Source organism: Gallinula chloropus (genome assembly GCF_964237585.1).
Source record: "Gallinula chloropus genome assembly, chromosome: 11".
NCBI lineage: Eukaryota > Metazoa > Chordata > Aves > Gruiformes > Rallidae > Gallinula > Gallinula chloropus.
Window position 1 is genome coordinate 4,323,981 of NC_140096.1, and position 27,123 is coordinate 4,351,103.

At 46.0% G+C, this 27,123-nt stretch overlaps 1 protein-coding gene across 1 annotated transcript in view; it reads left to right on the forward strand.

Moving 5' to 3' along the window:
* Positions 1-27,123, forward strand: part of LOC311195773 (vascular endothelial growth factor receptor kdr-like) — a gene marked incomplete at both ends in the record, with an annotated part of 127,719 nt that overhangs the window by 20,072 nt on the left and 80,524 nt on the right. Inside the window, 2 exons of the mRNA XM_084269198.1 lie at positions 15,164-15,260; positions 19,144-19,355. Of these exons, the coding sequence (XP_084125324.1) occupies positions 15,164-15,260; positions 19,144-19,355 (309 nt within the window). The remainder of the gene's footprint in view (positions 1-15,163; positions 15,261-19,143; positions 19,356-27,123) is intronic.

The window sequence follows — 27,123 nt, forward strand, 5'->3', positions numbered from 1 at the left end:
ACTCTTTGAGAAATAAACCAACAGAAGCCTTTTCGAAGGCTTTTTATAAACCCAAACAGATCCAACACTTGGTTCAGGGACTTGCAATTTTAAAATAGCTCGAATAAATTAAGAATACCAAAACTGATCTGCTGTCCTTCTTCCCAGTGGTGGTGTGAACACACGAGAGTTTCTGTTTCCTCACAATGGAAACTGCCCCATAATTGCTGTGCCATTGCCCAGCGTCGCGATCTCTTTATCCAGGTGGATAAAGGACAGCCTGGGCTCAGAGGAGTATTCCCCCTGGACAGACATTCACATCAACACAACAGCTCTTGCAAATAAGGTCTGCAGGATTGGGGCTTGACATGCAGCTCTCTTTACTCCATTTTTTTCCTCCCAAAGCTGCTTACATCCTGTGACCTTGCACTAAAGCCCAAATGAAATGCCTTGCAATTTTCCTAAATACTATCTTTATTCTTATGGCTCCTGTATGAGCCACTGCTATGCAGTTAATGCTGTGCAGTTGTTTCTACCCTAAGACCTCTTAGCCAAGGGTTTATAATTTGGCATCTGAGGTCTCAGCCTGAAAATTCATCTTTGTTTTTGTACTCTCCCCAAAAGTCTGTTTTAAATTGACAGAAAAATTTCAATAGCTTAAGTGTGCAACAGAATGGTCAGCCTCCCTTTCCAGCTGGAAAACAAGCGTGTTTCTTTGAGTCAGAGTATTGCCTGTCGTTGGCTAGACTAGTGGCTGGTCTCATCTTGGCTTGGTCATGCAGATCTGTGTAACCTTATGGCACATCCAGAAAAAACCCAAACAATTAAACCCACCTTTACATGACTGTGCAATACTTGCTTTTACAATGGATCTGTTCCTCTGTAGTGGGCATTACTTAGCCCTCTTCCCCTGATATGTGTCATGCCCAAATACCACCATATTCAGCAAGAGATGCTAAGAACCTGTTGATTTTCTTCAGCATGTGGAAAAGTTTCTCAGTACTATAGCTCACATCTGCCAGACCAAAATTCATATGCCATGCCAAATATTTTGCTGGCTAATTGTGACAAGCAGGTTCAGACCTCTGAAAGAAGCATGTTAAGGACCCCAGCAAATGCTGGGTCTACCCTGATGAGCCATTTGTGTGTTCAGCAGGGTGTCAGATCTGGATTTCATTGTTGGCATTAGTTCTCTGCAATCCTAGTGCAGCAAATCATGGCTGTATGTGTGTGTTTGGCACAGGAAGGAACCTTGATTCATGCCTGCATGAATTTGCATTATTCTTTCATCTCCCACATGGTACTTTTCTCCCCCTGAATCAAGTGGTGACGCTTCTCTTTCTTGGTGACATAACGTTTTCACTTTGCTCCCATTTAGTGCTCACTTAACTTTCATGATTCCCTTTGCTCTTCATTATTGCCATACAGTTCTGTATTCCTTACCAGGGTGTCTCATACTTTGTAGCAGGAGAGAGCTCCAAAGCCAAGAGTTGCTTTCCTCATTTAATTACTTTTAGGGTCACATTTCGATTAACTCTCTGTCACAAGAAATAATTGTAATGGTCAAAGGGCAGCTGCATGTTTCGTCTGTCTGTAGGAACTGCCAGAAACTCTTGGGCTGAAAAGGTGGGGTTTTAGGAAAAGAAAACCGTGGTGGGCTTGTTTCTGCTTGGTTTGAAATCAATAGTAAAAAACCCAAAATGAACCAGTCAGGGAATTTATGACAAAAGAGCTTTTCATTAGAAAATGACTCTGTGGCAAAATTAAATGGGGAAAGTGGCTGGGTTAGATGCAGTTTTCCAGGAAAGGTTTTCCAGCCAGGATGGTGTTTCTGGTCACAACCCAATAATGCCATGACCTTGTCATTGAGAGGCATGCGTAGGATGATGGAGGCACCATGGTCCTTGGTGGAATCAAGCCTCTGAATCTGTGTCTCCCACTACCGGGGGCTGCCCTAAATATCTGGCTATTTTTAGATGAGTCTTTTTCTGTTGCTGCTTTTCATAATAAGAAAAACCTTTGAAGGATTTGCGTTTTATCCCTATGCACAACAGGAATTAAAATAAATAAATAGATCTTAAGTGTTTAGACATGAAGAGAGAAGAATTTCCTGCCCAGCTTTTGCTAAGTGGCGTAGGTGGCTTTAATGTAAACCAGCTCTGTTCCTGGGTGCACCTTTACAGGCAGGATCCCACAAATCAGACCCACTGTTTCCAAGGTCATGCTTCAGTCATCACCCCTATGCCAGTTTTTCCAGAGGATGAACTGATTGGTGGCAGCTTAACCACTCTGCTAGGGAAGGGGCTGCTCTAGCTGAGGGCTACGGCAGCGGTGAGGCAAAGATGTCCCTAAGTTTCTGATCCCCATCACCCCAAAGCCCCTCTAAGTAAACCCAGAAGTCAGGACCCTGGCACTGAAAAAACAAGCTCAGCATTGGTCATCAGGCCTGGTGCATCACCCACCTGCCGTCACTCTGCTGGGCTCGAGGGAGGCCGCACTCCAGCGCCGGCAACGTGCTTCCTCCCAGCAGGTCAAGTGCGCCAGCCTGGAAACCTGTGGGGATAGGAGGAGGAATGGCTGTCAACAGGCAGCCGCGCTCTGTAGGCTTGATAAATACAGGCAGTGCTAATTCGAAGCAGATTCCTGCTTTGCCACAAGCAGAATTCCTCCGAACGCTGCCATCGAAAACATTATGTCACAGCTGCCTGACAAACAGGGGAGAAGTCGGGGTCATGTCAGGGGAACGGTGCAGTGGAGGCTGTAAGGCAGCGACTGAAGGCCCGTTCCAGGGCCTGATGGAGTTTGTCATTAAGGAGGATTTCACACATGATTTGCAGCCACTTCCCTCGGTCGGATGGTAATTTCCAGTTTAATGTTAACCAGTAAGGAAATCAGCTCCCAGACCCAGTATAGCCAAACTGCCCAGGGAGGTTTCAGGCAAGAGAGATCACAGCATCTCCTGAGCTGCAGAACATGTAACTGAAACTGGGATTGGATCTTTAGGAGATCGTTACGTTCTCTCTCCCTATCTCCAAAAACCAGTTTTTATCTTGTCTCCCAAAATAGCAGCCTCCCTCCCTTCAAAACAAACTTTAAAAACCCCCAAAGCCTCCTGAGACAGGCACACAGACAAAGCCGACAGAAGTGGAACGCGGAGCTGATCGAAAACAGATTCCATGGTCAAGTCCAAAGTTGGTTTCAGCCCATTTCTTCCTAATGGGTAAACTTAAGAAACTGAGAAAACAAAGTAATTACCCACCACGCAGATTTCACTGACACATGTACACCCTTCTGGCACACATGACCCCTGCAATGTGATCACATCACCTCGGGTTAGCTGAGCTGATTGCAGGAGGCTCTGGCTCACTTGCTTCTGGCTTTATAGCTCAAGGAAAAATGATAAGGTAACGCTAACGGGGGTGGGCTTTTGTTCTGCTTCACTCTGACCATCCACCTTCCCTGCTCTGATTTCAACTCCATCCCTCTCATGGCCCTTCCCTTGCCCAGCTCCTTCTGCAGAACAGAGATTCATCACACCGGAGGACACAGATGTCCTTCACAAAGAAGTTATTTCCGTGCAAGCTGATACTTTTTTTCCTAGAAAAGAGAGGGCTGGCTGATGGGGGGGAGGAATTCACAGCTAGGCAAAAGGCCTGAGAAAACACACTGCCCGTTTCCACTGGTGATCGTGCTTACACGACCCACCAGCACCTCCAGAAGCAGGGTGGTGACTGTCAGATTCACACTGGCCAGGCTCTGTGTAGGAAACTTTGGGGCATGTGGCCTGAGGGAAGAGGTGGTTTCTCTGAGCCGCTACCCCATACACATTGGGTGGTCAGCCGGCAGTCATCTTGCTTGACAGTCATACTTGGATTTAGCTGCAGAGCATGTTTGGAGGCTGTTTTGCATATCACCCTCTTATCATCTGCAGAACCTCATCCAAATTCCTGTGCCTGTTCCTGCCTTTCTTAGAAAACAGCCACAGTCCTCTTTCAAGAACTGCTTTATGGATATGTTTGAGTCCAAAGCTGAGGATGCCCACCCTGCATCTGAACCTCAGCCGTGCTGAGGTAGGACCAGTGAAGTTTGGAAAGGGAAGAGACCTGCTGGGCCATCTCAGCAGAACAGCATGGCCCTAAGCATGGCAGCTGATGCTCTTCGAGATTACTTCATGTGGGTCACCAGCAAATGTTTTCTGAAGGACATCTCCTAGTGTTTTATCTTCTCTAATTTTAAATATTCCTAAAGATAGGGTTGGCATCATCGCTTCCTCTGGGAGATGAATTGCACAAGCTGATAAAACTCAACCTTGGGAAGATTTTCTTTTCTCTCCCTAGACTCTTACCAGTTGCAACAGAAAAAAGCAGATAAATAGCTGCCTTTGGTATTGGATCTCCCATGGTACCAACCTCTCTGCTAAGCACTCTGATTTACAAAAATGTTATTACTGTAGCAGCTAAAGGCCCCGTTACAGTGTGCCATGCAATAAAGTAGTATCAAATCTACCTAAGGGGCTTTTGGACTTTGGGTTAAACAATGTGGCAAATCACCAGGTTAGCAGTAAAAGGGATGTGGGTTCAAACCATATCAACATTTTGCTTGAGATACAGAAGACCAGCAGAACACCCATACAATAGTGACGCAGAACTGTCTATATGGGCATCCTTGATACCAAAGATGTCAGAGTCAAGCTACAAAACTGAGATCTAATTGCACGTATTTAGTATCTTCACTGTTCCCTTCCTTAGATTTCAGGTTCTGATCCTTGGCTGAACACCAAAGTATACAGAAAAAATGATACTCTATAAAAGTAACTTGCAACGCACAAGTAAACTCGTTCTTCCTTAAAAACAGACATCTCTGTGGCACTGAAATAGTCTTGTCTTCAGTGGAGTGGAGCTACCAGCTTAGATGTAGGGCCAAGTTTCCTTATTCTTTGGCTTGCAACCCACTAACCATGGTTCCATCCTCAGCTCCATATGCACTGAATGTGTCGGTCTCATCTAGAGAGTTTTCACCAAACCACAACGAATCAGGGGCTGTGCTACTCTCCTTCATCCACCTCTACCAACTCAAAATCACTGCAAGCAAATCATTTCCATGTACAAAGATTTCCACACAGAAAGACAGGACCCAGAGCAGATCCACACGGCGTAGCCTGATAATTGCCATCAGTTGGGCTTAAAGCACCTTTTTGTTTTTCCCAGATCTTAGGAAGGTCATTCTGTATTGTAGAGTGATTAAGGACATGGTATGCCTAGTTTGGGGGTTTTCCCCACAGTCACACCTGCAAGATGCAACAAGAAGAAAGACTTGGGACTCCCCAGTTTAGTCTGCAGATGGTAGAGGAACATCCTCCTCTCATTACATACAGGCAGGCAGAGGCTGAATGCTGGCAGAGACCCTACAGAGCTTCAAAGAATCATACTTCATGCTGAATCACAGTTTCAGGGATTTCATAACTTCTCTCTCTTCTCAGGTCATTCCAGTGTCTCTCTAGGGTATCCATCTCACACTTTTTCAAAGCCTTTTACTTAGGATGAATTCTCATGTTGCATTGTTAAAGGAGTGAGCTGACACACAGTACAAGAAGTTGATTGACTTGGTAGTATGAAGAACTGTGTCTCTTGTTAATTTTACATGCAAATTCCTCTGTTAATGCATGTTCTGGCTAAGAACTTAAATAGCCAGGCTAGGTGCATCTCACACTTATCATCCCTCAGCAGTGATGTATATATATGTATATACTGTAAGTGGGATTGTATTTTGGGTTAATACTGGCCAATATTTTGATTAGTGTGCTGTGGCCAAGTGAAATTTAAATTAACAACCTCCTTAACCCAAAGTAATCCCATTTTCATCTGTTCACTTTGAATTTTCATGTTATTTTCCAAACCCTCGTGGTACCAAAACTGTTGCTCAGAAACAAGCCTGACTGCTTTAAGTTACTGTTGCAAATTATACTGTAAAGATGATGGAGACTAAATTAGATCTCTGACTCCAGCATTGATCTCTGGGTGTCTCCACAGGCAAATACCAGAACAGATTTTTGACACATGTGAAACCAGCATAATTTTTTGGGGCAAAAATTTCATTTCACCACTGATGGCTGCTCCTGATAGAAACTGTTATGCAAACCTGATGTATCTTAATCTCCTTAATATTTTACATTGCCAGTTTGACACCTGACCTCTATGGGCAGCTGGGATGAGATATAAGCTGATGCACATATGGGTTATTGCACTGCCTCCTAAACACCAAACTAAAAGCAACTCCTTGCCTACCAAAAAATAAAGCTTGTTGCATTCTCCCTGCCCTGTGAACAGACTGACCTACATACAGCTTTTAATATGGCCTTGGTGCACCATGTTCCCACTGCAGGAAGTGCCACCATAGTATAGGAACCACTCTGTATACTTCCAGCCTGCCACGAAGTGTGCAGGGATGCTGGGATTAGCAAGTAAAATAATTAAATAAATTATCATGTCCTAACAGAAAAGAAAATTATTTGGTTTGTTTTTTTTTTTTTTTTACTTTGATGGCTACTGTCACTTCAGCAGAAAAAGATGAGAAAGGTCTAAAAGCATATAGGAGACCTATCGAAAACTTTCCTACTACTGATCTAACTTTCAAAAGTCCATTCTCTTTAACAAAAAATCCACCCTGAAGAGCTTTGCTCTTATCCTGAGTACAGGCAGTCCCTTTATTCCAAGTTAAAAGTCCAGTATAAACGTTAAAACTAGGTAGGAACAAGACAGAAATCACCCTTGCATCAACAGAGCTTTCTGACTTGTTTTTCCATGAGAGGTCCTGGCTCATATCAAGATAGATTTTAAAAGTGACTGATTCTTTCTGTGCACAAGAGCAGGCTAGGGAATAGCTCTTGGAACAGAGTCAGCACAACAATTGCTTTCATTATTTGCAGCTGTACAAAACAAATAAGTTGGAAAGAAATATAGAGAGGTGCCAAATTCAATCCCATTGATGTGGGAGTGAGCACACTGTTTAGTGCAGCGCTGCAACACACATGAAGTCTGTGAATTGCTGCTGTTGACTTTTCAGCCTTACATGTCACCTTTGATAAATGAGCTAATCTACTGATAGCTACTCAAAATAATAAAGTAATTTAGCTAAAATAGTTTTAAACCATTCCTTCCTTAGCATCCAAAACTTTCTAAGCAACTACTCACCCCATATAAATTACCCTGCATAGAGCAATCCTGATGAGATTAAAGGGAACTGGACGTAGGGTTTTGACAAGCTGGAATCACAGCTCGATCCATGGCTCACTGTCTGTGCTTATGAGGAACTGCTGGTGTGACACACCATGAAAATATCCAGCGATCTACCTACCAGCACACAAATATGCTCCCAGGAACTCACCTATGGTGACAATTCTGAGTTGACACACGGATGCCTGGAGAGGACCTGGTGGAAATGGATCTAGATGGCATTCTGCCTTCCCATTTTCCCCCAAAATGCTCTGGAGAAAGGGGAGAAATTTTGGCTAGATTGACTTTCAGATAAATGCTGTGTTATATCTGAAGATGGAGCATCAGTGAGTCCTCATTTGTTGAGTCCTCTGGAAGGAGGTGATCGGAAGGCAGAACACATGGTGCATCCTAGAGACCAACTAACATGTGCCCTTGCTCCTCCTCCAACTCACAGCCTTGTCTAAAGAATGTGCCCCCTTCTCAGGATGGTCAAGTTAAGGAAGAATGAAAGCTATGTCTGGAGCGCCTATGAAGTAATCCCATCCAGGAATCAATGGAAACACTTCCATCTGGAACCCTAAAGCTTTTCTCAGGAGACTGCGTTGGAGGAAAGGCAAAGACAGTTTCATACCTCACATTTTTTGATCCCTGCCCCTCCCCCCCCCCCCCCAAGTCTTTAGCATATAGCATGGTCTCTTTTTTTGCATATCTTGTTCCCACTGGGTCTGCATATTTGCTAACCATGGAGATGTGCCAGGTCTTCTCTTTCCCAGAGGAATTACCATGATTTGGACCAAGAAATAACAACATTCCCAGCCTTTTTTTCCATTGAGATGAGATTGACTGCATTTCCTAAATACTTTAAACTGTTCTTGAGTGCATGGCAGATGATTGCAGATGTTGCCACCTCCTTTCCCAGATCTCTTGTTTATTTTATGACTGTAGATCTAAGTTCTCGACTTGTCATCCAGTTACAAAGAAAGGATGTGTCCCCTCACTACATAACTCAACATAAGCACAGGGCTACGATATCTCTGGCATTCCTTAGGACTGTACACTCTGCAGTGTCAGAGAGAAAACAATGGCTCTGATTAATGAGCTGCTGCCACCAACAACCAAACAATTTTGACCTAGAGTTGCTTTCTGTGACCTCTTTCCATAAATCCCCAAGTGATACAAGGATCCATATCACGGACAGCCAAGAAAGCATGTGGCATTGTACGTTCAGGGAGTTGCCTTTGAGCAGGTGTAGTCCAACTCCAAAGGTTATGTTTTGATTACAGAAAACCAGAGACCATTTCCTGCTAGTTGGCGGGGAGGGTGGTTTAAGTGTTAGCACGCGAAGCGGTAAGGTGGCCTTGCTGAAGAGTTTCTGCTGATTACAGAAGGAAACCAGAGTGACCCTCTGCCACTTCATCAGGAAATGCTGATGCATCTATGGGTGAGGAAAAGCCTTGTAGGAACAAATCCCAAGAGCCAATGTCTTATCTTATCTTTAAACACTTGCTCTACTCAGCAGTTGTTTTTACTGTGCTGTTGTTGATGTCTCCTCAGCCCTAGACTAATGATTTAATTTTTTGTTGTTGTCACTAGGAACATTTACACCCAAACTCCTGCCTCTGGCTGAGCTACATGAAACTTCTATTTGCGGCAGGCAGAGCGGTGAAATGGGTGTGAACTGCTCCCATGAGTCAGCTGAACAAATACTGGCTTCTCTGGCCTGGGAAATCAATGAAAACATGAAGCCTGTTGCTCTGCTAGCAGATAGTAGCATGCCAATACCCCTAGGGAATCTTAGTCATTTCTCCTGATGAGTTAGTGATTGCAAGTTTAATTTGAGATTAAATTCTTCAGCCTCAGTAGGGATGGGAGATCTGGTCCAGGCCGACAGGTTGCTTGTTCCTTGCCCTTCTGTTGCAGGACCACTCTGAGGGATTCCTGGATCTTTCTAAGTGGAAAACAACAGGAGGGTGTGCTTCTCGTAACCACCCCCCCTTAAAGAAATAAAGAAAATAGAACAATCTTTAAAAGTTGCTGTACCATTTTCCTTAAAAACAATTCTGCCTGAAGAGCAGCAGTGTAGACAAGGGAGACAATTTTGGCAAAAGACAGCAATGGGTATTCAAGGGACCCTGGGGCTTATCAGCTGGCTTGACTCAGAACATAGCTGGCAGAATAGAAGAAAGTGGAGAGGTTTGTGGTTGACTTACAACCAAATTCTTCACTACAAGAGCATTCCTTCTTCTCTGCTGGGGAAATCAAAGCTAGCCATAATATTTCCTACAGGAAACTGCATTTTCAAGAAAAAGCGTAAGACTTTTTATTAATGTCATTGCATGAGTCTAGCAGCATCAAAAACTGGATGTCCTTCTCCCACCCAAATTCACAACAAAAAGTGGGGGAGGTGGGTCTTGTTAGTTATTTGCTACTGTCTTTTAAAGCCTTTAAAATAATAGACAACTACTTGATTATAACAAGTGAGAGTTGATTCCAGGACCCAAAGACTTAACAAACATACCAAGTATTCCAAGGCTTGTGATACACCACCACCAGCAGTACTATTTTATCTTGTCTTTCCCTAGAGAGTAACCTCCAAATAAATCCTGCACTGATTACAGGCCCTTGGTTTAAACACACACAGCTTTTCAATGAATTCTTGAGCTTTGTAATTTGAGTGAAAATAGGATTTCCTTGGGGATGCAGTCATGAAAATACCCTCTATCACAGGTACCTGCTCATTTTCCAGATGCACTCCCACTGCGTGCTTAGGATGAGGTACCCTGGCACCTCCAAGGAAAGGCATTGGCTCTCCTTCGGGCCCTTTTCTGCTGCAGACATAAAGTCAGTAGGAGAGACCGAGCTTCACCCACTGCTCCCTGGCAGGTGGCATAGGTGACAGCTCTTTGGCCGCATGGTCCGTATTACTGGTGACCACCTTCCCACTGGTGGGCAGGGCCACGCAGGCCCTGGGGGCTCGTACAGCCCCGTGGATTCAGAGCATGGACCGTGCTCCCTGTCTGGGCTCTGACTCAGAATGGCTTTGAGGCGAGCACAGCTAACAGAACATCCCCAGTGTACCCCCCGCAGCGAACAAAACCTTTTACACATTGTGTATGTGCTTCTCTCCCTCCCCCACCAACATCAGTCTAAACCCCTGAGTCCCAGTCCTTCCTGATGGCCTCGGATGTGTCCTGGGGCCCAGATCTGTGCACAAGAGTGACTTCAGGCACATGAATAGTCCCTGGAGCTCAATCATGTGCACAAAGCTATTTGCATGCCCAAGTCCTTGCGGGATCCAGGCCTCAGTCTAACCTGCTTCATTTAGCTCTCACCGCAGCAGTCTCCAGTTTGCCCACCAATTATGTCTCTGTCATCTGATGCAGAGGTTAGGTGCTCTTTGATACTGTTCTTTCAGCTTCCCACCCCTCTGTGCGCTGCAGTGCCCAAAAGGGATGCATGGATCTCTTAATCAGATATCACACTGACGTGAGCTGTCACTATGTACCACACCGAGCTGCATTCGATCACATGAACACTTGTGAGTGCTCTTTTTTGGGACAACTACAGGGTACTTACAGTGCCTACAGGATGCCTGAAGGAAGACTGTTACAATAAGAAACAGAGATTAAAAATAGCTTTTATCCATGTTCACCAGTGGTCCTATGACAGTCAGGCATTCGCTCAGTGTGGGAGGGATCTCCCCCAGCCAAGTGAGACAGAACTAGAAATCATTTGACAGAGGAGTGAGGGAGGTCACACGTTGCCCTCTGCCTGTGGATCCTCTGCCTGTGGATGTTTAGTGTTGGCTGTGCTGCAAAATCAGGTTATTCCAGGAAAAGCAGTTTTCATTATACTGTTCATCCCTGGATAATGTATATCAGGCAAACTGTCGCATCTCACTCCCAAGGACTGGTGTGGTTGTGCTTTGTGGTTGTGTTTGGGGTTTTCACCATCAAGAGCAGAATGTCAAAGTCAAACTGAAGGTAAGAATAAACTCTCTGAATTAGAAGTGGTGGGAGGAGGCCCTGGTCAGAAGGGCTCAGGGCTCTTTCTAGAGTCTGCCTTTAGCCTGGTGACACTATGCTCTTGAGTCTTGCTGTACTCAACTTGTGTTGCCAACAAGCAGCTGAGGGCAGGAACCCAACATCAGACGCAACAGGTCTCCACCCAGGACGAGACCATCTTTATCCCCCACTTTACTGGGGCGATGTTGTGCTAAGAGCTATTTGCCTCTGCTAACTCTAGTGTCCTATCCCAAACCATGCCAGAGGATCTAAGGGAGGATGCTGCACCAGGTTCCTCACCCCAACCACGCAGCAGTGTTAGCTTCACAAAGAAAATGTCAGGGGCACCCATGGTACCGGTGCTGTGCTTTCATCCATCATTCTGCAGAAGGGAGCCTGCTAGGCTGTTTGCTCCTCTGCAGAGCTTTGCTATGGAAATAACATGGTTGGAGTGAGTACTTGTTTATAATTTTATGACCCTTGTAGCCCTAGAGCAGGACCAAAATTATTTAGCAGAGGAGAATGTTGTTTTAGGCCTGGACACAGTAATTTGAGCTGTGCAATCAGAACACACTAGCTTCAAAAGGACGTGGTCCAGCAGCATGGGTTTCCCACCCCATTCTGGGCAGGTTGTAGGTCCTGGTTCTGTAGTGTACCCCAAGGTACTGCTTCAGAGGGATGTTCTTCAAGTCTGAGGCCTTTTATATAAAGTGCAGAGTAGCTGTGAAAAACTTCTTTTTGAGAAGTTTGAGACATTTATTGATTAAAGCCATAAACCCAAAATGAAATACATTAAAATGTTTATAAACATCCACGTTTGTTCTGAGAAGGCAAAGCACTGCAGCAAAGCCACATGGTGTATTTAAACAACGCTCTTCTAGGGGATGGCAACATCAGTTAACTTTGCCCTCCCCAGAACTAGATTGCACCTGCCTGTGTTTCATGGCTCCTGTACTCTAAAGCTTCCCAGTGGGGAGGATACTGGCACCTGATGTCCCAGAAGACTCGGTCTTTGTACAAACTAAACAGTATTCACCTGCAACCCAGGTTGCCCTGGCACTGCTGACCCATGGGAACAAGACTCTGAAGCTAACTGACCCTGAGGGTGAGGACTGTGGAAAGGGAGCGTACGCGCTGCCACGCGCGATGCCGGCTTCTCTCGGCAGGGAGCTGCTTGCGGCATCCCAACGCTTTCTTAACACACATGACTCTCCTCAAATACACAAAACAAATAGGAATGTGGAAAAGATCCCTTTCTTCTCATCCCACACACCCTGGGGCTGTGCCCAGCTTTGCCTCCCAACAATTAAGTCTACCTCTAAAGGGACCAGGGGAAGTGAAACAGTGAGGCATTTCTGGCATTTGGGCATCCTGCTGTAGCACAGCCCAAGCTTTTTACCCACTCTTCTCTCAAAAAAAAGTTTTGCCCTCAAATTATTCTCCCCCCCCGCCAAGTCTGCTCAGCTTTGGCTCTGGTGTGCCAGCAAGGGCACATGCTGGGTTTATACAAACCCTCTGTCACCTGGCAGCAGCGATCAAATGTGTGTGTGGCAGAGGAATTTCTCCTCCTGTCCTCCATGGGGTAGAAAAGCACTGAAATTACACTTTGCTTATTCTTTTCTTCACCTCCCAAAGCCAAAATAAACTTTGGGAAAGAAGTAGCTTAGAAGTATAAACAGAATAATTGAAAAATACTTTTCTTTCTTTTAGCAAAACCAGCCCCCAATATTATAAAAGCCCAAGGACCACATTGCTCTCACAGCAGCAGCCCAAGTCTAATGCCAGCTGCCTGGCACTGCCCTCCAGACCCCTCTGAGTGTCACACTTGCTCATGAGAGGTACAGTGCAGCTCAAGACATCAGCTAAGCTCCCCTCCCTGCCCCTGGCCTTAGCCCTAAGAAAAGTGAAGGCACAAGATGAAAGAAATACAGGATTATGTCAAACCCCAGGATTTTCTAAGCCCAGGGCAGTAGTTGTGTCCTGGGAGAGCTACCTAGGACCCAGGCAACATCAGTTAGCAAATTAAATGACACCTGATAAATATTCAAAGCAATTGGATTGGTTTTGCCAAGCAAAAAACTTCTGCAAAGTGTTGGGGTTTTCAGACTGTTCTTGCAAAGCTCAGCACATGGTTCTAAGAGACTGAAATACCTCAGCACCCTGAAACAGCACATGGCAATGCTCAAGGTGAAATGGGTGCTTCTAGAAACTGGAGGGGATTTGGAGTCAAGTGCAAGGGTGCACTTGCCTGACAGTGTCTCCTCCTGAAAAGTCTGGGGCTTTTTCTGTTGATGCTTTGCTGGAGGGGATACTGCACCCTGCACAGGTCACCCTGGCTGTGTTTGGGAACAGCAGAACTTAGAAGAAATGAGGGAAATGGCAGGGCTGGAACCCTCTGGCTATTTTGCTTCCTGCCATTACATGTCACAGAAGTTTTTAGGCAGAGCCATGCTAAATAACATCACAAGGATGCACTGGAGGGAGTTTGTGTTGGTCAGACTCCAACACCTTGTCCTGCAAAGGACTCTGGAGATAGAGCAATGGCCAAGAGTAGTTTAAAGTCTCGGCTAGATGTCTACGGGAAGGGTCAGTATGCCTTCAAAGGGAGTCCAGCAATGAGCTGTCTGGGCAGGATCCCCTTTAGGAAGGGTTTTCTGGTGCCATGAGATTAGCTGGCCACTGCTGAGTTACTGATGGGAATTTGAACAGCTCATGGAAGAAGCCAGACTCGCCAAAGCAGGAGTGATTCACTCACCTCACTGAGAAAATATGCCAGGCAGAGAGCATTCTGCTCAAAATCCAGCAAAAAAGAAACAAGAGGTGGGAGGCAAGAAAATCCCTGTTCCATCCAGTTGAAAAGTTAAACCCTAATGTTTCTCTTTTCATTAGATATGTTATCTTCACTATTCTGCTAAGAATAATGCCTCTGTTATAAGCCCAGCTAAAGATTTCTGGCTTATCAAGTTCAAGGCAAAGGAGAAGATAGAGATTTGAAGAGCAGGAGGGGAAAGAAAACATACTGCTTTAATGTCAGGGCTTTGCAAATTGCGATACTTATCTCAGTCTGTTGTCTCCTTTTCTTGATTATGTTACTTTGAATTTGGACAAGGAAACCAGCCTGGCCAACTTCACTTCTGTTTCTTCTCAGTTTCACTTTCCCAAAGTCATATCATCATAGATGTACACTCAGATATGTGTCTCACCAAGGACAGTTTCACAGAGAGAAGACATTTCCTGGGCCAGGAGATGATAATGAGAGAGACCTTTATCCCTACTGTCATTACAGACCATTGTCCCCAAAGACTTGACCAATCTTGTCACATTGGTGACAATGATGGTGTCCTGCACACCACAGGCTGCAAATCTGCCTGGGACCATTACACCAGCACGCAGCCACGGCGCCTGCCAAACGAGCAGCTTGGGGTTGAGTTCAACCACAGTATCTGGGAATGCTGCTTTGGAGAACAGCTGGCTTTGGATTTGCTTTTAATGGGGGCAGATGCTTCACAGTTCTGAATCAAAATGTTGCTTCCCAGAATGATGTTTTCCCTTCTCCCATTGATTAAAATGCAACATGTGAGCTCACACATCAAATTATTTCCTGAAGACCCAACTTGCTCCACTGTTACATGTGTGTAAAATATATTTGAAATGAATCTGTTCTCCTAAACCTTCAACAACTCAGTAATAAGGCTAGCACAAAGCAAAAGGACAGATCACTGGCAGAAACGCAGGTGCTCAGGGTTAGAAAAGAAAGGGATGAATGAAGGAAACTAAAAACAAACCGGGGGGATCTCCCAACTAATTCCACGCTCAAATGCATCGCACCAGTATAAATGCATCACTGTGTGGGCCCCCAAATGAGGAACTGTTTACCAAACAAAAAGCTCGCCTGGACTGCACTGTGCCTGCTCTAATTGTACCCAACAGCCTCCCTAACGATGGTTTCTTCTTTCTTTGGGTCAGGTCTTGCTGAGGAAGAATTTTTTGAGAAGCCAACGCTCAGCATTTCGAAAGACCATATTGTCATCTTACCAGGAAACACCTTAAAAATAAAATGCAGGTAAGGATTGCTCCAGCAGAGCTGGATTTTCTCCCTCATAGCGAGGGCCTTGGCGTGGTACAGCTTCTGGGCAGGATAGAGCAAAGGCTGCTGTGCAGTGGTGCTGTTTACCCTCACGTGCATTTCTGCACGGTGGAGAATTGGACAGGCTGTAACAGAGCAGGGAGGAAAGTCTCAGGTCAACATTCATCTTGGCCAGATTCTTGATGTTGTAAAGGGGCCCAAGCAAACCCCTGAGTCAGCACACAGGGAGGCTCGTGGGAGGGGGATGTACCATGCTTAAGAGCACGGCTGGAAAATCCTCAGCTGAAAATAGGTTTGGATTCAGCTCTTCTGTAGCTAAAAAACACTCTTTCACTCCCTGTCCATAAGTAAATGACAAACAAAATCACCAGGGTATGTCATTAGCTTTTTACATACACAGATATATATTTATATGAGCTTAACCTTCCTAACCTCAAATACCATCTAGCCCATCAGATGATGCTTAAATGACCAGCAGTTAGTATGTTAGAGGCCTGACCTCTTCTGACATATCATATTCGTTAAATCAGAGATAACCAGGACTCATAATAAAGAAACCCCAGACTGCTGAGCCTGTAAACAATGGCAGCTCTTCAGGTCTTGGCACAATGTGTAAAACTGAGCTGTGCAAGAAACAAGCCAAATTCTGTGGGAGGTGTGTGTTTACAGGGGGATGGCCCTCAGGACACAGGGATACAGCATTCAGTCACCACTGACTAACACATAACACAAAGAGTCATGGCGTTTGCTGTTGTGCCAACCCCCTGTGAACTTGCTGGGTCCCATGAATGGCCCCAGACTGAGATGTACGTCAGTGTCGCTTCTTCTGAGTGTGATCTGTATGTCACGCTGCCCTGAGAGGTTGTGTTTTAATTTCTTCAGAGAACGTTGTAGGAGAGAAGGCTTAAGGCAACACAGACCGTGGCGTGTTCTCTCTCTCTCTCTCACACACACACGTATTATTTTTACACCTTGCCAAGTCCCCTTGACTGTAACCACTACACAGATGGTTCCTCCCAACAGAAGTTACTGGAAACAGTAAGAAAAAGGAGTGGAAAGGTGAGCCTAATCTGTGGTTTATAGTGACACCTATGTCCCTTCTGATTTTTTCCCTAGTCTATTTAATTCACTGTTACAGTGAAAGGTAAATTGACTCATACTGTCTAAATTTGTGGTGTCTTCTGGAGTGGAAGGTAGGTTTTTTTCCAAATACCTCCAGCTAGCTGTGTGCTTTATGAGGTCAAAACAACCTTACAGTAGTATTTTTAGCCTGGCCAGCAGCAAGCATGATGACAATAAAGTTTAAATAGTCCTTTAAAGTCTAGATGCAGAGCTTCATAAAACAGGTTGCGTGGACACGAGTTCGGAGTAGTGCTCCGAGCCAATTAAATCAATACTTTCCAGCAGTTCTCCATCCAGTGCCTTTTTCACCTGTAGGAACATCCTATTTTTCTCTTATCGCCACATGAATAACTAGATGAAGAACTTATTAGCACTTCAGTCCCAGACTGCTTTAGATGCAAAGCAATAAACCCAGATGATAGGTCTGAGAAACAGAAAAATAGGCTAGCACACACAGCAGCCTGGAGCACTTAGTTCCTTGGCTCAGGCCAGACAAGGGCTGGGAATAGAAGCTGGAAGTGTGATTTCTGCACTTTGAGTGCAAGATTGCCCATATCGGGTCCTCTGCAGATGTCTGTTACCCTGCCTCAAGGGTGTCTGCACACTCACAGATAAGCTGGGGGCTGGCCCAGAGGGCCATTTCTTCATCCTTCCACCATGCAGCAGACCCAGCAGGTAGCTGCTGGAGACCGTGGCAGCTCTCTGAGAACATCCCTTCTCTCTGAAGCTCCTTTCATTTGAGGTTTTTGGCCAAGGTTTCCTGATTTTTGGCAGCCTGGCCAAAGCTTCCGCTACGACTCCCCTCTGCCAGAGGTATGAAAATCCCAGAGCAATAGCCAAAGTCTCCATCTTCCACCTGGATGCAGTGTGTAGGAGGAAAAAGTGGGCATGTGTAAGATGCACAGGCATGTGAAATCCCAGAGCCACCAGTGCAGATTTCGAGCCCAGATGGCTACTGGACTGGGTGACAGTAGAGGGGCAGGGACATGACGACATGCTGGGACTTAAATGTGAACACGCAGTGGCATTGTTCCATATTCCAGGACAGGATTCCCATTTCTTGTCAGAGGTGGATGTTACATCCTTAATGATGTCAGTAAGGTAGGGAGCACTGGGTAGGGACCTTGATGTCAAAGAAACATTCAGTGCTCTGAAGGACAGGAAGCTGGTATGACGGACGAGGTGGGGTTGTCCAAGTCAATAGTGCATCCAAAAATGAGGGCGAGGCTCTTCACCAGAGAGGATATTCACACTTTTCCCAGTGCTCCTGTTCAGCTACGTGCTGGGAATAACCTCAAGAGTTCAGCTCCGTGCCTGCATCATCTTCAGGAAGGCGACAAGAGGACGGGCAGAAACGGGGGCCAAGAGGATGTTTGTTTAAGTGTCACTGAACTTGCTGGCAAACGCGTTCCCTTATTGCACCTACTGCACCACTACAAAGCCACTGGCACAGAAAGAGTGGTTAGATTATTGGCTAACTGGAAACTCCACACAGCTTGCTTGCTAGATACATTTGGTATTAGCATCTCTACTCCAAGTCGGTGTGTCTAGACCGGATTTCTCCCTGGCGACACTCAGCTGGGGAAATCCAGAGGTTCTTACTCCTTCCTCAGCTCAGCAAATGCAGTGATTGGGTCAGTGGGAATTCACTGGGTGAGAAGGGGTGAGTCAAGCCCCTGGCCTTTTGAAGACAGGCAGGATGAACTGTCTCCTTCTAATACTAAATTCTTCCCTAGAAATATCCATGAACGATTACCCCCATAACCCACCAGCTTCCACATCAACCACCTGCTACAAGAAGACCATAATTTTAATCTCATAATCATAGATAGAACATATAGGATGTACTATACAGGTCCATCACCAGAGCCCTCAAAGCATAACCCAAGCAGAAGGGAGGTCTGAGCACTCCTGCTACTGCTTCCCACCCAACGGGACTAGCATATCCTGTGCCTCTTACTGAGTGACCTCAGAGCAGCCAAAAGCTCTCCTTCAGTCCTGCAATAGGTTATACAAAGACTTTGCTTTGTGTTGGTGAACTATGTGGAATTGCATTTGACATTAGCTGTGATTATAGATAAGATGACAAACGGGCTGGGTGGGTGAAATGGTGTATCACTTGCCCTGCCAGCTTTATGTTCTGACTGCTGTGACAAGGGAAATTGAAAAAAACAAATGTCTTTTGAAGAGATATTCCAAGATTTTTAATCTGATTAGTTCCAGGCTCTTCACAAAAATCAAGATTGAGTCACTGCTGATTAAGCAAGAAAGGTGGTACGAAGTTACATAAATGTTCCCTTCTCTCCACGCAGCCTTAGTGTAAGAAAATATAAGTTAATTTAGCTGTTAGAATATGCAAAGTACTCAGCTTGAAGAAACATGTAATTTTATCTGGTGCTTTCTAATGCTTGAAGTGGCTAAAACATAGTGTTATAAAAACAAACTCCTGTTCAGGAAGTCTGTTAAAATAAAACCAAAACTTTTCCTCAGGAGCTAGAGCTTCCTCTAGTTCCCCCCATACTGCTTCAGGAACCTCCTCTGCTCTGGGAAGAAAAGTGGGGTGGTCCACCTGAGTTCTTTATGGGTGGAAACACAAGCACCCAGAAACCTTAACTGTTCATTTCTAAATGACAGGAGATGGACCGCAGGGAACATCAGCAGCAGTTGGACAGAAGGAAGCCAAAGTTTCATCTGAAGTCACGTCTCTATCTTTAATTTTGGTGTGTTGTGTTGACAGGGGAGCACCTTCTGTAAGCTGGCTTTTGAGGGAGAACCAGAAGGGAGACCCCCGGATGCACATCAGTACCTGTCACAATAACACAAGGCAAAGCTGCAGCATGCTTGTCCTCAAGAAAGTCACAGCTAATGACACCGGTTACTTCACCTGCATTCGTGATGACTCCCCATCTAATGAGGATCTCATGGCCAAGATTTATGTGTTTGTTAAAGGTAAGAATTTCCCCTTGGGTTTTTGTTACGGCTTTTTGGTAATATAACTGTGTTCAACTGTGGGATCTGCACTAGGTATGCCAGAATCACAGAATCATAGGGGTTGGAAGGGACCTCGAGAGCTCATCGGGTCCACCCCCCCCTGCCAAAGCAGGGTCCCTAGGACAGGTCAGATAGGCATCAAGACAGGTCTTGAATATCTCCAGAGATGGAGACTCCACACAACATCTGGGCAGCCTGTTCCAGGACAAGCAATCCAATTCAGATGCTTTCACAAATCCCACCTGCCCACTGGCTAAGCACTGGAGCAAGCCCCAGCTCTGACACTGAAGAGGCTGGATATATCTGTACAGAGACGTGAGAACCAGAAACTTCCCATCTTGTTCAATTCCGTCACTTGAAAACTAGACTGTCCTAGACTAGTTCTGTGTTCCAAATAACCAAAGCACTGATTTCTTCAAACATCTCTTCCTTTTCTCCTCTCTTTGAGACTAAATTCTTTTATCCTGAAGGGGGTTTCCTTCCTAAAGGAAGTTTATCCTGGTCCTCTCCTGATTCATCCTGAACACCAAAGCCCTCTCTCTTTCCCTTCCTCCCCAGGCACAAAACTCCCAGATGACATTCCTTATAATTCCTCTCAGTCCCACACATTTGTATACTGTTTTGTCCTTTGCATCCAAGAGGCATACTTAGCAAAGCTGGGTGACTGTATTATACATATTTTATTGTAAAAAATGGCCCACTGCTCATTTTTTTTCCCTCTTTGAGCTGCCTCTCCCCCATGTTTCAGAATCAAGTCAGTTCAGATCCAACACTAAATGGAAGCAGAAACTTCTGAGGAGCGTGGTCCTCTGTGACTGAGTAACACGCTGAGCAACGCTTTCAGTAATACGAATTTCTGTTAGAAGAGTATTCCCCCAAAACGCTGGCATTTTGTTAAAATCTACTTGACAAACACATTACTAAGCCACTGAATCATCTTGGTTCTTCCAAGCTGAGTCTGTGAGCAGTCAGATAAAGGGTCTGGCTTTTAGCATATTGGACAGGGGAAGATATGAATCCCACTGGTGCTGATTGGGCTTGATATTTACTTCCCCATGAACAACCACAAAAATGCAGTAATTTCATTTTTCTAGTAAATGTGAAAATGGGATTCTTTGAATCCAGGGACTAAAGCAAATGTGAGAAAGGCAATGAGTCCAGCTGGTGTTACGCGAATAGCTCAGCAAACTTCCACTTAGGGAAAACGCAGGCACCCGCTGGGCAGCTCCCATAGTCTCCTGGTCTTGCTGACAATGGTGAAGCCACGGTGAGGTGTCACAGGCTGCCCAGGGGGTGTGGAGTCTCCATCTCTGGAGAGATTCCAGCCCCGTCTGGACACCGACCTGTGCACTATGAGCTGGGGACCTGCTTTGGCAGGGGGTTGGACCCAATGAGCTCTCGAGATCCCTTCCAACCCCTGCGATTCTGTGATTCTATGACGTGCCCACGCAGCTCAATTCAGCTTTTGCACTACAAGGTGAAGGCACCTTGTTCAGTCCGTGTGGACAACAACATCTTCCTGTCGCTCGATGCCTGTTGGAAATAATCCCCTTCTACCCTTATCCTGCTTTCCCGGCAAGTCTTCCTCTTATCGGAAAGTAGCTTTTTGGTGGTGTTAGTTCCTGCAGTCATTTTTTTCTCCCTTTCTATTTCCTTTTTCTGATTTTTCCTTGTTACTCTGAGCCCTGGTTGCTTTATCCACCCTAGTTCTTGTGCTGAGCTGTTTCCTTTTCTCATTACACCCTGCTCAGATGCCCCACGTCTAATATTGTTAACCCAACCCAGTGCCTACACGTCAGGAAACACTGCATTGAAAACTCAATTCTCTGTCCTGATTCAGCGCCCTGGCTGGCTACCCAGACCTCATTACTTTATGGTGGGAGCACGTGCAGGAAATGTTATGGATCTTTTGGGACTGCCTGAGTGTTTTCCTTAAGAAAATATCTTGAGATATGAAATGCTTGCCGGCGATGCACTTGGAACAGTGCTAAAAAAATATAATAAATTGCAGGATGTCCTCCTGCTTGCCTGAGACTGCTGTGCCAAGGCTCCCCTGAAAAACATCACTGAATGGCTGTTTTCTCTAAATCCTCTAAAACTGTCCTCTTTCAGGTGCAAGTTAATTGTGCCCTCCCTGCTCTAAAAGCTCTTCCTGAGACTCCTACGCTTTACTAGTTGTTGAAGGAAAAGAGGGTGGAAAATGAACCGGGTGGTACCATGCACTCTGTGGGTGAAGTAGTGAGAAGGGAATGTGTGTGGGGATCCCTCTGGTCCATGTCCCAGCAAGCCAGCTGCTCATCCATCCCAACACAGAGCTCTGCCACAGCAGTGCAGTCTATATCTTGCTAGTTCCCTGCTGGCATCTGGTCTGGCAGTCTGAAGAAGCTGCTTGGCCTCAGTGAAATGAAGCTATTTATACCTCAGCATGGATGCTGTTCTCAGGGCATCCTCTTCCTCCCATTCAATTCCTGGGTATATTTTTGAAAGCCAGTAGGCTGTTGTGGGGACAAGAAAGCTGTTCTTCCATGAGGGCTCTACAAATTGTGGAGTTAAGCAAGGTGTGCAGAACATACCTAGGGTTTTTTCAATATTTAAACACACCTTTTTAAGGAAATTGGTCTGACAGTGTCTGGACATCACTGAGGAACCCATCAGTTGGCTCCAAGTGAAGAAATGCACAGTTCCCTGTGGGTGCCCGAGAAGGGAGAGCTCCAGAAGACATCTCTCCGGATATTTTGTGCAAAGCGCAAGCGCTCAGCAGGGTGTTTGTGAGACTGAGCCAGGTGGAGTGAGAAAACGTTGAGCCAGACCCTGAAGGCTGGAGATTCCTCTGAGGTTACAAGCCATTATTGCCAAAAAAGGAAGGGGAAGGGTATTTTTTTCCCTTCATTCCTGGCCTGCTGCTTGACACCGAAATGAGAACATGATTGTATCGGAAGCCCGGCTTATTGGCTATTATTTCCTGTGCTTGCTTCTGTTTTTACAGCCTCCCTGGTGGAGTTTCTAAGCTCTGTCAGAATCTGGCATTCAGCATGTCTCCTCCCCGTGCAATCAAGCTGTGACCCCTGCACATCAGTCAGATCATAAGGGACCCGAAGGCAGCAGGGTCAGCCGCCATGCCTCAGCTGCACACCGACACTCTGCAGGGAGAACTCAGGATCTTAATCCTGAATAATTGTTCCCGAGGCCCTTTCTGCTTCCGTCTGCAGCTGCGAGTCCCACGAATCACAATTAAAAAGCAAGATGCCCCCCCTCCTCTTGCTGCCCATCTCTCCTTGTTGCAAGTACAGTGTAGCTTAGGGCTAGAACAGAAATACTTGGGAGGTTTTTAACTGCGTTGTTTAACTGCGTTGCAACTCTGAGGGACAACCTCTGCCACAGAACACAGCGCACAGGGCTGCAGAGCGGGATGGGAAGAGAGGATGAGCAACAGCAAACTAGCTGCCCACATAGGGAAGGCTCACATGGACAGCATTTCCACTACAAATGCTGCCAAAGCCAGCCAGCCAATGCCATTTGCTTCCATCTATCTTCCACAATTACCCTTCCCATCCAAATGGATGCTTCCCAGTGAGGAACATACTAATTTATTTCAACCTTTGAGATCCCCATGCCAAGGGAGAGGGCAGGCTGTCAATTTTGTGTTAAAATGGAATTCAAAGAATAAGAGCCCTCTCTACAGTGCTTCCTAGGGCACATATACAATTTAACATTGCTTAGAGAAGGAGAAATAAAAAAAGGCAAATCAAGCAATGATTTGCTCCATCTTCCCAGAGGGCTATCCCAGGCCCCCAGCTAGGCAGAATTCAGGACTTGCAGCTCTCAGCTATCTGAAATACTGTTACTGTCAGCAAAGAAACTGTCTCGAAGTAAGGTATTCCTCAGGGCATCAGCTGGAAGAGCTCTCTACCCACTGAAATGCTGCCTCAGCTTCTGCAGCGATCTCCTCGCAGGCAGCAGTCAGGGATTTGCTACACCTTGTTGCACCGCCCAGTGCATCAGTAGGAAGGAGCGTGAGCTCAATTCTGTTTCGCTTCCCTCCGTCAGCAACTTATCCGACATTGTCACTGCGATAACTGGAACTGGTCACAGCTTCCCAAACAGCTGATTTCATTGAATCACAGCATCTGGAGAGTTTCATCCAAGTTTCCAAGCTGTGCTGTGATTCCTGGCCACTCACAGCAATGGTGTGCCTGGGCTAGAGCTGTGGGGCTAACAGAGGCAACCTCCTCACATGGGGTGAGCGCGCCAGCAGCAGACATCCCCTATCATTGTTCATACCAAGCAGGGTTGTTACTCTCTTTCTTGAAATAATTACAGCCATGGTAGGGCTGGTTCTCATGTAACTACTTCGGATCAGCATGTGTGCCACCACCTCCTCTGACCAAGACACTGCAGTGGGCACAACACGATGTCCGTGAGTGCAAAGCGGTGGTGTTGGCTGCCGCGCGAGGGTGTGAGCACCGGGGGTAGAGCCGCTGGTTCCCGTCTGTGCCTGTGGCATGGTTCACTCTCTGAGCACAGGCTGGTGAACATTTCCACAGTGTCTTCCCTCCCAGAGCAATTCAGCTGCTGGTGTTTCACCGCCTCAGCGTCACTGCGAGTTGGGAACACGGCAGGACTGGGGGAGTCATTGGTTTCCGTACATTTGGGGTTCAGCACCAATGTTAGCAGGAGCACAGTGTAACCAGAAGATAGCTCCCCACAGCACTTGAGTTCCGGCTGCTTTTAAAGTTCCTGTGGACACTGTGAAGCACCAGCACTGCAGTCTGCAGTCTTGAGCCACAGTGTACTCCAGAGCACATGATGAGGAAATCAAAGTTGAAGCAAGACAGCTTTTTATATGGCAGAACAAGACCTGTTAAGGCCATTCTGAAGGGAAAAGGGGGATGCATCCAAGCAGTTTATCCTGCCACTGTGCATCTCACCACACTCAGCACCGGCAGCCAGGCATCCCCAAGGAAGGGGATGAGTTCTCCCTTGCTCCTCCAAAGAATGAGGAGGAGAGGAAGCACAAGTACTGCATCAGGGTTGACTGTCACATCAACCACGGTCTTTTCATTATCAAACACTACAGACCAGGGATGTGAAGCTCCATCTTCTTCATCCCTTCCTCACCGAAAGAAATCTGAAGAGGATGGAACTGCATGAAAGCACCCCTCACATAAGATCATATTTTGGTTCTGATGTTCTCTGAAGCTGATTTCTGCCTCCTTAGTTCTCCTGACAGTTCACAAAGATAATCTGAATGTGAGAAGCAGAAATGCAGGGCCATGGTGACAGCCCTAACTTGGGCTTTGGCTTGCTTTCCAGAAGATATTACCAGTGAGAACTGAGTTGGAACTGCATTTCTTCTTTCCCTCTTTCACGCTGGAGACATCGAGACAGCTACACTTGTTGCCAGACACTCGGCAAGCTGAGATAGGCAAATGCTGTCCTGTCTGCTCAGCGTAGAGCCCAGCAGATAAGGTGGCCGTCTCGCAGAGCCCGGTGGAAGGGTTTGGCACCAGGTCCTGGTTAGCAGCATTGAGGGCCCCGTGATGTGGGAAGAGAGGCTATGTCACTGTGCAGGACCCTCTCTGTTGTTCCTTAAGTATTAAGGGCTGGATCCAAGGGAAAAGTAAGATGGTTTTGATTCTGAATCAGGACATTTGGGATCTTCAAGTCATATCCTAAAGGGTCACATTTATGTGGAGAAGCCTTGTAAGAGATCATGCTGAGTGAACAGCCTAAGTTTGGGGCACTAGGTCAGTGCCAGCACTTGACAACCCAACAGGAAGAGGTTAACAACCCCCTCCTTCTCTTTGATGAAGAGTTTCTAAATTAAATCCTGACAGCCAAAATCCCTGTTGTGTGTCATCCCCCCCCCCCCCCATTTCCCTCACTTCTTCCTTCCCATTTCTTACCCACCGAGCTAACTGCTGATCCTTACCCCAGCTCTGCAGCAGGCAGCAGCTAGCTCAAAAGACATGTTCTCCATGATGGGATGCCAGGGAAAGCTGGTGAATACATTCTACAGAGTCTGTGCCTGCCTGAAATCTAGTGTTGAGGGTAGGCAGAATTTATGAATTCTTCTGATGCTTAAAACGTAATTCCAGCCAAAATATAGAGACTTCATTTTATAAAAACATAAATCTTTCCATTTTGGTTTTTGTTTGTTTGGCAGCAAAAAGCATTTTACTTCCACAAATTTTGAAGTAACACTTTTTAAAGTACTATTTTCCTCTACAAATATTCCTGTGTTTCTAACAGGAATCTCCAGGGGAACTCATTTGCCCAAACCAGAATGCTTCGTGTTGACTCAGAATGGCTTCTGGGGGTTTTGCAGTCACTTTTGTTTTGCCTAAAGAGAAAATATTCTGCTTTCTGTTTAATCTAAACATTCCACCGCCGAACCTTTTCATTGGCCTGCCAAACTGAAAAGTCCTTTAGTTTCAAAGATCCGGTTTCAAAACAAGTCCTGTACCTAGAAGCTTTGATGGGTTAGCAGGAGGAAGACAGCAAGCTAGGCAACTTCCCTGCAAAGCTTTCCAAAATGCTCTGACCACAGTGTCACCTAACTGCTAATGATCCTAGTAATGTCAAGAACAGATTATAAACCTCCCCTCAGTGCTTTTGACCTTGATGAAGACAAAACTTCATGGGGATTATGTCCAAACATGAACTTAAAGAACCTTTGAAACTCTGCCCAGCCAAGGTATGACTGAGTGAAGAAAACAAGTGAGGGTGAGAGAATCACCTTTCACAGGAACAATGTGAGAAGCAAAATGAAAATGTTCAGGACTTTCACCAACATGAACAGCCGTGGATGACTGTCCTCAAAGGCCATTTAGTGCTTATCATCTCTGTGTGCTGATGGATCGTATCTGAAGGGAGAGGTGATGTTACCTCCGCAGCTCTAGATATGATACAAATGCCATGAGACAAATTGCCATCACAGTGTATGAAACATGAGCAGAAATGAAAAGTACTCAAAACGCCATACAAAATCCTATGTGCGTGTCTCAGGAGGATGTCTCTGACACCCAGGCAGGTGATACAATGCTGAAGGGTAGGAGAGAGCCTGAGCCTGCAACGTGCCGAGTTCTGGGGTGAGAAATGGGGGCTTGTAAGTCCCTCAGCTACACTGGGAGGTGGGATAGGGCCATAAGCCCCATGGGGAAGGGGGTTCAAATGGTGAGTGAGCATGATATACCAACAGACCTCCACCACCTTTCAGTAGATAGTCACCTCTACTGCAGATAACATCAAGCAAGAGAGCAGACATAACTGCAAGGCAAAGGAGTCCCATTTCTGTGCTCACGTACTGTCGCTGCAGAGGCTTGAAGAGGGAACTGTGCGTTCCCCGGGTGATCGCTATTACACCACCAAGTTAAAAGGGACCCTCCCGAAGCTCATCTCAAACAGCAATTAATCTCCACCTAGACAAAAGAGAATTCAAACACAAAGGGCTTTGCTGCCTGAGCATAAACAATGTTCTTGTAGGCACTTGACCTCTGAGTCGCTTTTGCGTGTGGCATGCTCGAGTCTTCTGTCCCCGCAGCTGGACATCAGGCCCCCTTCCCTGGCGCTGCCCCGCTGCCTCTGCTTCCTTCACTTTGCTGTTTGTGTTCCCTCTTGAGCTGCACTGGGTAAACAGTAACACCCTGCCCTGGCTCCAGCTTCCTGCAAACTTCCACTGACCTGGAGAGCTAGACAGCCAGTCTGAGACCGAAGGGAAGGGGCC